General features: G+C 40.4%; 2 protein-coding genes across 3 annotated transcripts; one reads left to right on the top strand and one right to left on the bottom strand.

Moving 5' to 3' along the window:
* The first annotated feature begins 302 nt into the window (after nucleotides 1-302).
* Nucleotides 303-5,092, top strand: LOC306962574 (mitochondrial inner membrane m-AAA protease component AFG3L1-like). Of its 2 annotated transcripts, XM_079555753.1 has the most exons (17): nucleotides 303-426; nucleotides 1,148-1,238; nucleotides 1,308-1,364; nucleotides 1,440-1,555; nucleotides 1,623-1,769; nucleotides 1,880-1,954; nucleotides 2,016-2,137; nucleotides 2,222-2,495; nucleotides 2,584-2,721; nucleotides 2,885-3,038; nucleotides 3,130-3,237; nucleotides 3,498-3,623; nucleotides 3,690-3,800; nucleotides 3,861-3,976; nucleotides 4,062-4,262; nucleotides 4,356-4,550; nucleotides 4,732-5,092. In XM_079555753.1, exons 1-17 carry the CDS (start codon nucleotides 307-309, stop codon nucleotides 4,924-4,926), a joined length of 2,346 nt encoding a protein of 781 aa, XP_079411879.1. In that variant the 5' UTR covers nucleotides 303-306; the 3' UTR covers nucleotides 4,927-5,092. The 2 variants fall into 2 exon arrangements, with proteins under 2 accessions (XP_079411879.1, XP_079411880.1); XM_079555754.1 differs by lacking the exon at nucleotides 3,498-3,623.
* Nucleotides 5,093-5,351: 259 nt separating this feature from the next.
* Nucleotides 5,352-16,431, bottom strand: dbndd1 (dysbindin domain containing 1). Its single transcript, XM_079555283.1, has 4 exons — nucleotides 16,045-16,431; nucleotides 15,118-15,276; nucleotides 8,521-8,658; nucleotides 5,352-6,062 (listed from the first exon to the last, which is right to left on the bottom strand). The coding sequence occupies exons 1-4, from the start codon at nucleotides 16,073-16,075 to the stop codon at nucleotides 5,905-5,907; spliced, it is 486 nt and encodes a 161-aa protein (XP_079411409.1). The 5' UTR covers nucleotides 16,076-16,431; the 3' UTR covers nucleotides 5,352-5,904.
* Nucleotides 16,432-16,510: the final 79 nt, after the last annotated feature.

The following is a 16,510-nucleotide window of genomic DNA, read 5'->3' as shown; positions in this document are numbered from 1 at the left end:
TTGTATTTTATGCAATGTATGCAGGACATATTAATTCAACATAAACTCGGCTACCTAACTGCTATAATTATGTTAATTTCCAAACTGGATACGGTGTTTACAATGTTGCATGATGAATAAAATGACATCTACTCAGCCTAAGCCTCATTTAAATATTTCAATGGCCATAACATCTTTGCTTCAAACTCTCGCGATAGATTTTCAACGCGACTAACGGCAGCTGTTACTGGCTTCAAGGCACTGTCCAAAGTGTCCTTGCGGTGAATAGGACCGTAGGACCTGTCCAGTGATCCATGAGTGGGACAGATGGGGCTGTTGTGTTTAGGTATCGGGCCTCTTCGGACCAGGGCTGGGGGCGTCTGGACCTGGAGCCGAGACTTCTCCACTATTTCTGCAACTCGTCACAACTGTGCAGCCGCCGCGTCGGTAGGCAACGTAACTGCTGTGCTGTTGATGCAGGTGCAAGTCAGAAAGCTGCTTTATGCACAGGCTACGAGTTATTTGAGCTTTCTCTTTGAAACGGTTTATCATGTTGTTATTACAGCGCGGTGCATCACCCGAAGCTGCCCATAAGTTACACATGTAGGAGAGATGTGCTGGGGGAAAGTACACGATGTTCTTCATCGCGCAAGCACACCTCCAAGACTGTATAAAGTAATTGCTAATATATTCACATCGTTGCTTGTGTTTACTTATGCAATGTTCTAATAATCATAATGCTCTACTATCAGAGTTTCATAATTTGTTGCTAGTGTGGAGAGGGGTGTGTCTGTCTGAAAGCAGCAGGGGCATGGAGAGGGTCATAAGAGTCTGTTCTATAGGGTAGAACCTATAAGAGCAGCGCTTTGGCATGTATTTTGAATTAGATTTTGCTTTGGTTGATTAGAGTTCAACGATAGAGAAAATGGAGATAGAAGGCAATTTTATACAGTGGGGAAAAAAGTATTTGGTCAGTTCCCCATAGACATTCTATTGGATTTCGGCCAAATACTTTTTTCCCCACTGGATATATTTTGTTTTATAAATGTATTTTTTGTTACTTGGACACAGAAACAGTTGGTCCAATAGAAGACATAACGTAATGTATTCTAAAGTAGGCTCTAATTTAGCCCAGTGAGGTTATTCTTTTCACCCAATGTTCTTTCAGAAGGCATCTCATCTGCAGAGGACACTTGGAATATGTTATAAACTCAGTATTCCTCTCACTCGGTCATTCAGTGCTAATAAGCCACCAAAAGGTAATTCGTCTTTCTGAATTAAGACTTAAGGTTATGAATCATACAAATCATTTATTATCTTATCCAAAGGTTTTGAGAAATTCTTCCCAAAGAGTCAAGACAATCATGAAACCAAATCAGCTGAAAGTGAGTGGCGTTGATACAATCAGTTCATTTCCTGTGCTGTGGATTATGTTTATTTTTGCTTTGTTAAATATTTAGAAGAAAATGTCAAAGATCAAGAATCATTTGAAACAGAAAATGACGATGACGGTGGAAGCAAAAACAAGCGAAGAGGCTGGAGAGATGAACAATCTCACTGGTGGACACAATTCCAGGTAGATTTTGGACACAGAACACCCACTCTCATGTATATGTCGAACTTATTTGCTCTTTGTTTAACAGGAGTGGTCCATCAACAACAAAAGAGCTTTGAATGTTGCCGTTGGTGCTGCCGGCGTAGCTTCTGCTATGCTTTACTTTTACACCAGAGAGATGGGTTTCCATATTTCCTGGAAAGACTTTGTGGACCATTTCTTGAGGAAAGGCTTGGTAAAGAGACAACTTATATTAAAATGAATTAACATTAACTTAATGTTTGTTAATTAGCATTAACATTAATGCTCTGTAATTCAGTGATGATGTTCTTGTACTGCTGGCAGGTGGATCACTTGGAGGTCATCAACAAACGATATGTCAAAGTTGTTCCCGTCAGTGGAGTAGACACTTCACAAGTGGTTAGTGTTTGTTATTTATATCATGATAACGTTCATGTAACACATATTGACTGTGCTTTAGAATTACTTGTGGTTCAACATCGGCAGTGTGGACTCCTTTGAACATAATTTGGAGGTGGCTCAGAAGGAAATGGAATTTGAGTTCCCAAAAGTCCCTGTGATCTATTCCAGTGAAACTGATGGGTATCTACTGAATATTATTATTATACATTTATTTGATATGCTGGATAGTGTTTATTGAGCATGTTTAATGTATCTTTTAAACAGGACTGTTCTGTTGAACATCCTTCCACCTTTACTCCTGATTGGTTTTGTACTTCTTGCCACACGTCACCGTCCTCTGTCCGGAGGGCGTCCTGGTGGACGAGGAGGAAGTGTTTCTGAAATGGGTGAATCAAAAGCCAAATTAATAAAACACAATGTTGGTGTGACGTTTGAAGATGTGGCAGGGTGCTCTGAAGCCAAAGTGGAAATTATGGAGTTTGTCAATTACCTAAAGAACCCAAAGCAATACAGAGACCTGGGAGCCAGAATCCCAAAGGTTTGTCTTTTATGATGAACTTATTTTTCACATGAACTGGCCGTTTAACAATATTATTTACTTGCCCATTGCCATCTTCTAACACTAGGGCGCGCTGTTATCGGGACCTCCAGGGACAGGGAAGACGCTGTTGGCCAAAGCGACTGCGGGAGAAGCTGATGTCCCATTTATTACTGTGAATGGCTCAGAGTTCCACGAAATGTTTGTTGGTGTGGGCTCAGCCAGGGTAAGGGCTCCCCAATCATGTGCATTTTTAATTTGATCATATTCGAACATTAATGTGTTTTTAGAGTAGTACAATTCAGTCCTGTAATTATCACGATAAGCAAGCAAATAATAAAATAAATGATTATCTTCTAGCTTATGATGATATTTGCGTCCACTGTTAGGTGAGGGATATGTTTGCCTTGGCTCGGAGACATGCTCCTTGTATCCTGTTCATTGATGAGATCGATGCCTTGGGTAGAAAGAGGGGAAATGGGAATTCAGGTTCTCACAGTGAGCAGGAGAACACACTCAACCAGCTACTTGTGGAGATGGACGGTAAAACCTGTTTTTTCAATTCTGTTTTCTTCGTAATGAAAAACATATTTGGGATGATTCATTAAAGATAACCATACTCTGTTTTATACAGGTTTTAATAGCAACACAAATGTGGTAGTTTTGGCTGGCACTAATCGAACTGACATCCTTGATCCAGCTTTGATGAGGCCTGGGCGCTTTGATCGACACATATACTTAGGTATACAACAAGAAAAATACAATATTTATACTCTATATACTTATTTTAATGCTCGTACAATTTGTGTGTTTGCTACATCCATGAACTGTTACTTTTATTACATCACCATTAAGCTCTTTCTTGTGGCTCTAATTGAATTTAATCTTGTGTTAGTCGAGTTTTCTTCTATGATGCTCCCTTTGCTTATTCAATGATTGAGCCATAAATGCTTTTAGTGCACTCTTTTTGCGAGCAAGAAAATACACTTTCTTTTCCCACAGGACCACCAGATATGAAAGGCCGATTGTCTATTTTCAAGGTGCATCTAAAGAAGCTGAAATTGAACTCTAGTATAAAGCTTGAATCGTTAGCTGGACAGCTTTCTGCACTGACGCCGGGATTCACAGGTAATTCTGTGCAGTATTTTTTTGGGTTGTGTTGTACCTAGAAGTCTAAGTGCTGATACTTTTCAGGAGCTGATATTGCTAATGTGTGCAATGAAGCTGCTTTGATTGCAGCACGTCACCTCAACCCACATGTTGATATGAAGCACTTTGAACAGGCGGTGGAGAGGGTGATTGGAGGTAATTTAATACATTGACAACTACAAATTAGAATTTATGTAACCTTTTTTTCCCCCACAGGTCTGGAAAAAAAATCCCATGTTCTTCAGCTTGCAGAGAGGACTACAGTAGCATATCATGAGGCAGGACATGCGGTCAGTGGTTGGTTTTTAGAGCACGCAGACCCGCTGCTGAAGGTATACCACTTCTACCGCCACTGTGTTGATTTTTTCACTCAAAGCAAATTCCAAAAAAGCTTACTACCGCATGGTCTGCATTTAGGTGTCCATTGTTCCCAGGGGGAACGGCTTGGGTTATGCCCAATATTTACCCAAAGAACAATATTTGTTCAGCCAAGAACAGCTGTTTGACCGAATGTGCATGACTTTAGGAGGTCGAGTGGCAGAGCAGGTTTTCTTTAGACGTGTCACCACGGGAGCTCAGGATGATCTACGAAAGGTCACGCAGTCTGCTTATGCACAGGTTAGACTTCACATTGATGCTCCAAAGATTTTAAGACTGCAAGGAATACAATGATCTTTTTTAACTAATGCCCTATGCTGTGTCCTGTTTCAGGTGATACAACATGGAATGAGTGAGGCAGTTGGTCAGATGTCCTTTGACCTCCCTCAGTCTGGAAACATAATTACAGAGAAGCCCTTCAGTGAGCCCACTGCACAGCTCATAGATCAGGAAGTCCGTGCTCTTGTAGACGCTGCCTACCAACGCACACTGAAACTGCTTACTGAAAAGAAACAAGCTGTTGATCTAGTAAGTAAAAATTCATGGATCACCTCTGTCTTAGTGGGTATGGGTTTGCATGTGCACAGAACACAGTTACAGCCTCAGGATTGCGGGTTCAAATCCCACCTCTGACAATTCACTCTTCGCATTTTTTCACCCTGTACTGTCTTATGCAGTAAAGTAGAAGTAAACATGTCTTGTGGTGCAGGTTGCCAGACGTCTTCTTGAAAAAGAAAAATTGGAGAAATCTGACATAGTTGATCTGCTGGGACCTCGCCCCTTTAAAGAAAACTCTCTGTATGAAGAGTTACAAGAGGACAATGACAAGTTGGAGGAGGACACAACGCTACCTGTTGGTTTAAAAAACTGGAACAAAGATCAAGGGCATGCAAAACATCTGTGAAGTGACTGAAGGTGGACACAAAAAAAGTCTGTTCTGTGACAGCTGGTCCAGAGCTCAGCTCCTCGGATCTTTATAAAAGTCCACAGCAATGTTGTCAGGTGATAATCACCTAAACTTTTATATGCAAATTGTGATATTGTGGTTTTATATTAAAAAGGAAAAACAAACTTCTTGCACATCTGTCTGTAGCCAATGTTTATGGTGCCTTTTTAATTGTGAGATCAAAAAAGTTGAATATCAGTGATGTAACTATTCTATTCTATTTCACAGCATGAGAACCAGTGAAACTACAAAGCTGTCTGTCTGAATGTGATGGGGAGTGAAATAATGTATGTTTAGTCTAATGATTTGGACTTTTTAACTTTTCACACGTTTAAACAGGAAAAATAATAATCAATGAAACCACAAAAATATTTTGAATAATTTATTTGGCCTTCACACACACCAGAACTGCTCTGTTGCATATCAACTTTCTGAATTATTGGCATCGACAGTTCAAAGAGCTATACAAATGAGAAATATTGCATTGTAACTGTTGGCACATTTTAATCCTTTCCCACTTACATAGCATTTCCTTGAACCAGTTTGAGGTTACAGACTTGAATAGAATAACCCTTGTCTTTTGACTTCTGTCAATAAGTCTGAAGCATTCTATATATTTCTCTGTGAGAAGTGCAATAGCTATTTTAATTTTTATTACCAATACTACGGTGACGTCAGCAGGATTTGACAAACAAGATGTTTTTAAGTGGACATGTGTGTCCACGTGTTGCTTTAAAATGATCACACCCTGTCATCTGTAAAATAATGAAAATCCCACTGATCAGATAATAGTCAAACTCACCAAACCAAACTTAAAAATGCATATAAAAATGGTTAAAAGTATTGCACATTCTTAATTGACAAAAGCACAGTGTCCAGAGTTGAGCCCAAACTGGCTCAGCACCAGGGAACATTGTGTGGTCCGACTGGTTCATTTCAGGGCTGTTTGGACCTCTCCAGTTTCATTAAGGGCTCCATGGCGTCCGAGTCACTGTGGTGTTTTCGCTCTCTCTGTGGCTCTGCTTTACTGCAGCCGCGTGTCCACGAGGGGGAGCGCATGTACCCGGCTTTCTGTAGCAGAGGCTGGTGTGCACCTGGTGGAACAGCCACATACCAATTACCTGATAGCATCACGAAAGAAGTGTGACATAAAACATTTCCAGTTTTAGTTGAGTCATCAGTTACATTAATAAGCTACATGGCTCAGAGAGTATATAGCCTTTTAATAATATACCTTTTAACAGTCTACCGTAAATACTTTACAGCCAACCATTTCTTGTTGCCAGACTGTCTTGGCCACATGGTGGAGATATACAACCGACACACAATGAGTAATTAAGAGCAGCTTTTCACAGTTTATATAAGTAAGCTGTATGAATATTAGTGTCAACTTGATTTTAAAAACAAAAAACAAAGTTGTAATTAATTCCGTCCAAAATATTTCTGAATCTGTACAGAATAGGCGTCACTTTGTTCTCACTCCATTAACCTGTAGTTGTGCATTTAAAAATAAGTGAAGTAGTGACAATAAAATACCAGCTTCTTGACAAATGTGTTTCTCACTCGTCCTTCTGTTCAGTTTGCTGCAGTCTCCCTGAGCTATAGTGTCAGTGTGGGCTCCTTCTGTGCAGCTGGCATCCAGCCATTGTGTTCACCAGTCTGTGGCCTTTTCTGCATAATAATGCATTCCTAAATATCCCAAAAGGTAAACAGTTCTGAGCTCACTCAGGATGACTAAAATGTATAATGCTCCATGAGCATTAAATGGACTGAAAGCCATAATGATGTTTAATAAAATAATATAATATGCCATAAAAATAATATAGCGGGTTTGTGAATCCAATCACAACCAAATACTGATAAAGTACAGCGTTTTTCAATTTTCTGTTTGGACATTTCTTTCAAAAACTGTTTCTCTCCCATAGAGTTGTATTGGCACCTACATGATGACTTGCCTGGCCTGCCAGACACTCCTCCTTTCTGTTCAAAAGAAGAACCGTCTGGACAGCTCCTCGCAGCCTATCATCACGCACCGAGAGGCGGAAGCCGTCACCACACTCTACCAAAACAATAGAGATGGCGTGCGCAGCGAGTGATACAATGTTTTCTTCTGCTTTTTGGTCTCTTTTGAATCATTTGAAAAAAAATGTAATCCCTAAAACCGGAGCAAGAAACAGTGTTCCTCGTAAATAAGGACGTTTTTGGGAAGGTCTTCCTGCCGCTTGTTGCTGCAACGTATCTAACGTTGCTCTGATTGGTTTATGCCGTCTCTCAATCACGCCCACCGGGAAATTGTTGAGATCATGCTTGCTCCCAGACTATATGTCTTTGAAATATCTATGAAAATTATGTTGGGCCATCAGTTCAAGCCCTCAAGTGCTCTTGGGATATGTTGCATCACCAGTTATCACAAGTGGTATGTGAGTGACTTACTGACCAATCACTCACTCACACGCCACAAGGGTGATATCTCTTGCCCAATGACACAACAACAGCAACACCTGGGATCGAACAACTGACCATTAACTGGCTATATGAAATATCTATAAAAAAAGCATGTCGTTTGGCAGGCCAGGCAACATGATGACATCATCACATTGTAAAACGTGAACGTGTAGATTAACCATTGTTCATCAACTCAATAACCCCGTCCTGTCAACAACATTTAATCTGTACAACAATCATTCCTGGACGACTGAGAGGCGTATACTAAAAGCCTGTGCATACATTTGAATGAAAAAACATAATTTCCATTGATGCATTTTATTTGATTCCTATCTGTAAACAGTTTGCTTCATATAATTCTGAGCAACAGAAGCCATCATTCGATATAAACAGAGTGTTTGACAGTAACAGCTCAGGCACAGAATCTCTGTGCTTCACCTTCAGTCAGACTTTTTGTCTTCAAACACTTATACAGTATGTCTGCCAATATTCTAAGTGTGTAAGAGCACCATTAACAACTATCTGTATGCAGAACAAGCTCAGCTCCCACTTCATAAATAAAACATTAGGGAAATGTTGCTTCCTATTGCAATTTTAAGGTAAAGTCAGAAGTATGCATTAGCCAATGGACGGTCACTCATACTAATTCTAATCATTAAGCTGTTCTGCCTCACCTTGTTGTTTATTGCAATAAATGCTGCCTGAGTGCAACAGTGTTCAGGCTTTTATGTGTTTCCAAACCTCATCATGAATGGTATTGCACCCCATTACTCCAACTAAACACGTTTTTGCAGATAACACAGGGGGAATATGCTTCCATTTCAGGTCCTCACTTCAAAGCATGTTCAATCCCCAAAGCCCATAACATAGTTACTGTTGCAGGCAAATATATAATGTATGTGTCACAACCTGTTTGGGATTGGTGCTTGAATTGGCTTGATACTTTCCAATAACATGAATAAATAATGACCTAACCATCTAAACTCCCTTTACTAAACGTATGTATTAAGGAACACAAAATACTGTAACTAACAATTACTGTCAATATTGTCAATAATATGATTATTAACCAGCTTTAGTTTCTGTACACTGGTGGCTTTGTCTTACCTGTTGGGGCATCGTTGTGGTTCTCTTCATCAGAGTCGACAAAAACCTCGGCTAGCTCCTGGTCGGACATGTCGGTCAACTCCGTCAGGTCTAAGAGGTCAAAGTGCACCTCCAATGAAGACACACTGCTCAAGGGCTCTGGACAAAACAAAAACACAAACACGTTAATGGCATGATCAATAACAATAACAATGCATTACTCATATAGTGCTTTTACAGACATAGTATCGTCAGAAAGTACACGCCCCCTTCCTGATTTCTTACATTTGCTTATATTTACCACACTTAAATGTTTTTGATCATCAAGCCAATTTTTATATCGCACAAAGACATACCTAGTGAATATAAAATACAGTTTCCAAATGATCACACTTATTAAAGAGGGGGTATTATGCTTTTTTCAATCACATGGCAGCAATCTATAGCACACTACAATGATGACGAAACCTTCTGTTGTAAATGCAGTAAATTAAAATAACTGCCTTGTATAAAATTGCTCTCTCAAAATGGCTGTAGCGAATGGCTTAAACTAGGTAGGGGAGGGGGTTCTGCTGAGGAGCAGTGGTTGGTTACTCGGCTGGTGACGAAAGCTCGGAGGCGTCTCCGGGAGGTGGGGGCGTTCCTAGGAGGACTCAGGCAAACCTATCCCTAAAATGGCCGCCATCAGAGTTTTTACAGATTACTCAAAAATACGTGAATGTGCCAAGGCAACACTTCAGGCATGTTTTTAATGAGGGAATGACATAATAACATGATGCAAAGCTTGATTTTACATAATACCCCCCCTTTAAGGGAAAGAAAAATCCAAACCCTGTGTGAAAAACTAAATGCCCCCCTCTGTGAATAAAGCTGAGTTCAGTTTCATTGGCCACTCCCAGGCTTGTTGAATCAAGGTAATGTCACTGACAAATAAAGTAGGCTACAATTCAACCTGAAAAGACTCACAGAAACAAAATGACAGTATGAGTGTTTTATTAACGAACATGAATTATTATTGGGGCTCAGACCCCGGCGGAAGACTGAACGAACGATATGGAATGCATGGCTTTGATGAATGATAGCCATGATCTTCCCCGGAGCCTGGACCCTGGTGGTGGTGGTGGAAAAGACCTGGGTTGGCCACTTGATGAGCGGCGCCGAAGAGGAGCCAGGCGGAGAAAGGGGTGGAGGAGGGTCGTAGCACGGCTGGCAAGCGGCTGAGTGATTGACCAGGAAGCTTAAAAAGGGGATCCTGAGTGATGACAGGCTGCTGAGGGGATGAGCAGCTTCGGTGATTGGCTGTTGTGAAGGTGCGGCTTGATCGGAGTCTGTGATTGGATGATTGGAGTGCGCTGCCGGTGATGAGGTGATGAATGATGCAGCTGGTAGGTCTTCCAGGTTGAATTTGCGCATAAGCTTCATATCTCATATCTATCTCACTTATAATACCACGAAATGACTCCAAGAGGTCACCAAAGAACCCAAAACAACATCTGAAGGTCTGCAGACTTCACTGGACTCAAAGTCAGCCTTCATGACTCAGGGTAAACAAAGAGAAAAAATGGCATCCACGGGGAGAATTCTGAGGCGAAAACCACTGCTGACAAATAAGAACGCAACACCTCATCTCTCATCTGCCAAAAAACATCTGGATGATTTCTCTAAAGACTTTTAGAGAAATGGACTGACGAGACAAAGGTTTTTGTCATGTCATTGTCTACGATTCGTTTCATCTGGTGCAAAAACAACACGGTCTTTGATAAAAATAACAGCATGCCAAAGGTCAAACATGGAGGTAGCAGTGCGACGGCCTGGGGCTTTGCTGCTTCAGGACCTGAACAACTTGCTGTCATTAATGGAATAATAAATTCTACAGACTACAAGGAACGTCTGGCCATCAGTTCAAGCCCTCAAGTGCTCTTGGGATATGTAGCATCACCAGTTATCGCAAGTGGTATGTGAGTGACTTACTGACCAATCACTCACTCACTCACACGCCACAAGGGTGATATCTCTTGCCAAATGACACAACAACACCTGGGATCGAACAACTGACCATTAACTAGCTAAACGCACCTCCAACCATTGAGCCACCGTCCCCCCATTGATATTACTATATTCTCTGCGAACGTCACTTCATCTCCTCTGTTGATCCAACAGTAAAATGTCAACTTTTACAATTTCTTTCTGATATCTGTCATCAGAAAGTGGAGTTCATAACTTTCAAGCCAAGTTCTTGTTATACTTTATGTCTTTGCCTTTATTTACCCAGGAAGATCCCTGAGATACAATATACTTCCTGGTAAAGATGTTGGATTTCTAGTTACATTTGAAAATGACATGTAGTTAAATAGACATACTCAAAGACAAATCAATACACACGCACACACATAGACAGACACACGACACAACCAGACTCAGAAACACTAGGCTTATTGAAAGGTAAAACTAATAGCACTGCTCTTTGAGGTGTGCCATCATCTACAGTATGGTGCTTTCCCCAACAGCCACCACTGGGTGACCCGTGAGCTTAAAGCTCTCCAGAACCAGAAGAAGATGGCTTTCTACTCAGGGGACAGAGAGGAGCAGAGGAGAGTTCAGCACAAGCTCCAGTGGAGGATCAGGAAGGCCATAGGGGCTTTTACAATTGTACCAATTATTGTAAATATTAAATATTTGCTTGGCACATGGGTCAAGGCGAACATTTTGTTTTCTTCCATGTCTCCATTGACACTGAAAAAACAAGGAAAACTGAATTGGACTGAAAGATTTTGGACCTTGAAGCAGTAACATCAGCATCATATTTAGCATTTTTTTGCATTTAAAAGATTTAATATATTTGTTCTTTTTTGAGACATTCATGAAAAGATGGAAAATTAAAAGCAATCTGGATGACAAACTCCATTCCTACAAACCTAACACATTTGGCTAAATGTATCATCATCGTATATGCGTGAAGTTGTGAACCTAATAGGGGCTGTAGAATCACAACCAAATAAATATCCTATTTTTTATGGTCACATAATCAAATAGCAAAGCCTGCATTTTCTTTGAAAATATGTAATAAAAACAATTTTCACCTTAAAACAATACATTTTCTCAATAACAATTTGCCTAAAAGCTAAATCTTTAACATCGACCTCTGTAAACATGTTCCCAAGTAGAGGAAATTGATGCTCTTTGGTGATTTAACAAAATGTTAATTCTAAATATAAATAACGAATATAATTGCAGTCTAAAAGTTTTGTTTGTTTTTTCAAAAGAGTCACATAGCCGTACAATCTAAACCTCGGTTATTCGTATTTCCTTTTTCTTTGGAAATACGTGTAAAAAGAAAAATGATGGACAGCATTGTATGCAGCTCACACAGTAAGTCCCATGGGACGAGTGTGTGATGTGACCCATCTCACCTTGGTTTTATCTGTTTTGTCCATAGGATGCTGTTAAGATGCAGGATCCAGCCAGCTTCTGGTGCCCCGCACACATCTGACATTCATAAATATTTACTAAGCCCTTGACCTTTTAGCCTGTATAATTACATTGCAGAGACATTACACTCCACCATTAGCTGTGTTTAAAGTTGAAGCACTTAGTAATGGAGGATTAACTAAATAAAAAATAATTAGTGCATATTTAAATCATCACTTTATCTGTTTTGAGCATTTATGAAAGATACAGAACAATCCCTTAAAATATGCATTACAGTAAAATCTGACTCTTTGATGATTCATGATGCCAATTTGAAGAAATCATGATATCCCGATTCAACTATATTCAATTTAAAGGCCTTTTGTTTAAAAACGGAAGAAGATGAAGCAAACAAAATGTAAACTAGCTGTGGCCCACACTCAATCTAACTTTACTAATGCACAACACTTCTCAGTTCCTCACATGAAAGAGTTTATAAGCACAATTCACAAGCAACAATTAAACTGCTAGTTCACAACTGATAAAAATGCTTTGTAATTATTGTGACAAATGTTTGCTTTTACAACATGCTGAAGGTAGACAAAACTAAATAAATTCCATCACTAGAAAAATAAAGTCTACCAGACCTTAACTGCAGCTCTAGGCTCGGCCACACGCTGCTACTAACTCCTCCTTGCGTTTAGCCTTCCACATCGCCATTTCTTTTCTCTTCTTCCACACCCCTCTTTTTGAATAATTGATCACATCTTTTTTTTTCCCCCTCAAATGCAGAGTGCAACAAAGGGATTTGTGTGAGAAACCAATCAAAAAGAGCTTCAAATGGCTGCGTGGATACACATTGTGGAACAGTTGAGTGGATTTTGGATTTCACAGCCGAGAGATGACACTGTCGCTCACCTTTTGTTATTTTTGGGTAAATAAATAATTAATTCCCAAAGCCTTTATTGCAAAATTGTGTTTAAATGGTCTCCCATTTATAAAGGCTATTCCTAGACTGCAAGAAATTAACCTGAATTTGTCAATCAGCTGTCATTGCTGTCTATAAAATTACATGCGTGTGAGAAAAGCACAGAAAACAGATATAGGTGGTGTGTGCATGCGTGTTAATTAATTTAGTCATGCTTTCTGACCTTTGTGCACATTTTAGTTTTTTCAAGTTCATATTAATATACTGTATCTCACCTAAAACTGTTAAATATTTGCAGTGTAGAAACTCATTTGAGTGTCACTTACATTATACTTGGTAATCAAACAGTTGTCTATGATATTAAGTTGTGACCATAATCAGAGAAAAAGATTTAAGATCTATGCCGATGCAATGAGGTCATGTTCTTACCTGAGCTTAGACAAGTTGATGCGTAACTGTCTTGCACTCAGTCACGCAAAAAGTGACACGCAGAGTGAAATAGTGCTCAAGACAGAGTGAGTCAAAACAAGACTTAAAAATAGTGCTCAAGACAGAGCGAATCTAAAGAAGACTTAAAAATGCATATAACTGAAAGTATTTTATCTACACTCTTGCCTCTTACTGTAATTGATTAATTCTATGTTGATGTTTTTATTGATTGTATTTGTTTTCTTATATTTATGCAACTGTGAAGCACTTTGAATTGCCTTGTGTATGAATTGTGCTCTACAAATAAACTTGCCTTGCCTTGCCTTGCAAAGACCAAAGATGTTGTTAGCATTTAGCCTCTCCTCCTCTCCTCTATAGGACCAAACGGGGTAAGGTTAGACGCAACCAAGCTACTCCATGTTTTCCCTATTTAAATACGGTTACACGATCCAAGTCTAGTCACACAAAATAGAATGTGGATTTTCTAACCGGATAAAAAGGGATACTATACGTCCACACAGTAAAGTGAAGATAATACTGCGCGGACGTCGAAGTGCTCCTAAGGTATTATTACGCCTTGCAATATAGTTCCCCTTTTTATCCGCTTAGAAAATCGACATGTTTTGTGTAACTATACTTGGATCGTGTAACTATTCACGTATTTAAATAGGGGAAAACGTGAAAGAGCTTGGTCGCTTCTAACTTCACCCCCATTTGGCCCCATAGAAGAGAGGAGGAAAGGCTAAATGCTAACAACATCTTTGGACCAGACAGGTACGCATCAATGGCTAAGGTTCCATACATATGTCAGTATGGAAAAACGGTGGCCTGTTCCTTTAAAGAGGGGGTATTATGCTTTTTTCAATCACATAGCACCAGTCTATATCACACTACAATGATGACGAAACCTTCTGTTGGTCTGTAAATGCAGTAAATTAGAATAACTGCCTTGTATGAAATTGCTCTCTCAAAATGGCTGTAGTGAATGTCTTGAAATAGGCCTCTGTCTCTTTAAGAACCTCTGCCCCTTTCCGACACGCCCCCTCCACACACTGTCTGTGGCATCAGTGGGGAGGGGGTTCTGCTGAGGAGCAGTGGTTGGTTACTCGGCTGGTGACGAAAGGTCGGAGGCGTCTCCAGGAGGTGGGGGCGTTCCTAGGAGGACTCAGGCAAACCTATCCCTAAAATGGCCGCCATCAGAGTTTTTACAGATTACTCAAAAATACTTGAATGTGCCAAGGCAACACTTCAGGCATGTTTTTAATGAGGGAATGACATAATAACATGATGTAAAGCTTAAAAAAGTCGATTTTGCATAATACCACATGTTGTGATTTTTAATCACAACATGTTCATCATGCTATCTGCAGTGTTAAAATACTAGTGAGTGAGATTGAAGGTGAATCGCTGGTAAATTTGTCCTGGAATGCTCTGTCTGTTTCTCTTTCTGCTTGTAAAGCTTAAAAAGGCCGCCTTGTCACCCATGTTACTGGTCTCTCTTGTGTCAGCTCTAAGCTTGGCACTTACAAGCAGTTCTCTGTAGGGGACTCAACACAATTGGGTCTTTGAGCTGGGCAAGATGAAGCAAAATGGAGAGGGATGGTTTGGATGTTGAGATCCCCAAGGTTATGTAGAGTGCAGAAAATATTATACCTATCTCCATGTATCAAAGCCAGAGACTGACACAAAGTAAAGTTTGTGGCTGGATTAAACTACTAATACATTTATTTTACATTGTGCCTGTTTTTATTATCGCTACAGATTTTCTTTTTATATATAAAGCAGTAACTCAGCTACTTCACCTCGAGGCATATGAAGTATTTATACTGTTAATGTGTTTCTCTGAGTCTTACCCCGGTACTCGCGTCTCCTCTCAGCGATGTGGAGCAGGCTTGCAGCAGTGGGCCCCGACAGAGCACCTTCCTCTTCGGCCACAGGAGGCTGGAACAGATCCCGGGAAAGATCTCCGGAGCTGGAGGGCTTCAGCAGCTTCTGAATGTCTTTGTTTGGCTCTGCATACAGTTGTAAGGTAATATAATCAAATGGATTGAAAACATGTAACGGAAAAGACTACTCTTTGACCATTAAAATATCACGTGATTGTAACTTTCAGTGTTTACAGCAGCCTCATTCCACAATACTGACGTAGGCTACTATTGTAAACTACTTAAGCAGTGATAAGTGATAGAATTTTTTTTAAAGGATCCACAAAAACCTATACAACTGCACCAGATGCTCCTGTTACACCATCTGTCTCTTAACACATTTCTTTATCTCTTTTATTTGTAATGTAAGACTAGACCGATAGTATTGCAACAAGTCATGTAGAGTAAAACACTATAATGTATGCAGTATAAGTCCTGTCGCCTATAGGCATATCTAGTAGTTTACACTAAAAGTTAAACAAAATGCCAACACTAATTGTCTTCTTTTGCTGGTATTAACACAATTGCTATAGGCTAGAGTATAATCACATCTGCAGCTTCTGCTTGAATCTTTAGAGGTTGAGAGGATCATGGAAGTGATGTGGCTTGAAGCAGGTTGTTTCCGCCTTTCTTTACTATGAAGTTATGCGTCAAAATATAGTTCAATAAAGACACGATAAGCGACTATGTTGTCTGCTGATCTGGTTTGCTGTCAGAAAACGGCGATGTGTACAGAATCAATGGCACATAACCTCCACGTGACTGGTAACACCCAGTTCAAAATTGCTCGAGCATTTTGATGAAACTATAATTATCTTAAAAGACAAATATTTATGAAGGAACAATGGTTCTTACCTGGGCTTCCAGCCCCTCCCTGAGCCTCCATGCAGCCCAGCCACCGGCGTCTCGTTATTCACAGCAGCATCGGAGGGACAAGAAAGAAGCCGGAATAATGTGGAGACGAGAGGGTGTGCGCGTCTGGGCAGGAGGTGCATAGGAGAATGCGTGAGAGATGGGCTGGCACGGCAGATTTCTGCTAAGCTGGTATTTTTAGCATCCTCTTCAACTAATATGTTTACACCCCTAAGAGAATGCACAGTTCACCTGCTCCGATGATGAGAGCTGACCGTCTGTGCGGCACAGCCTCACTGAAAGCGCCAGAGAGGGAGGGGCAGGGACCAGCAGAGGCATCAATGCACATTTCCAGGGCAATTGTCTAGTCTGCTCTACCGACCCTGAGTGTGCACAAGCGGCGTGGAGCGCGCTGTGCCCGGACAAAGACAGACTAGCTTTGGAGGCAGTGTGATCGGTGAGACAGAGC

This window comes from Gobius niger (genome assembly GCF_951799975.1).
Source record: "Gobius niger genome assembly, chromosome: 4".
In the NCBI taxonomy this organism is placed as follows: domain Eukaryota; kingdom Metazoa; phylum Chordata; class Actinopteri; order Gobiiformes; family Gobiidae; genus Gobius; species Gobius niger.
Note: the sequence above shows the minus strand (reverse complement) of the source record. Positions and strands in the feature narration are given on the sequence as shown.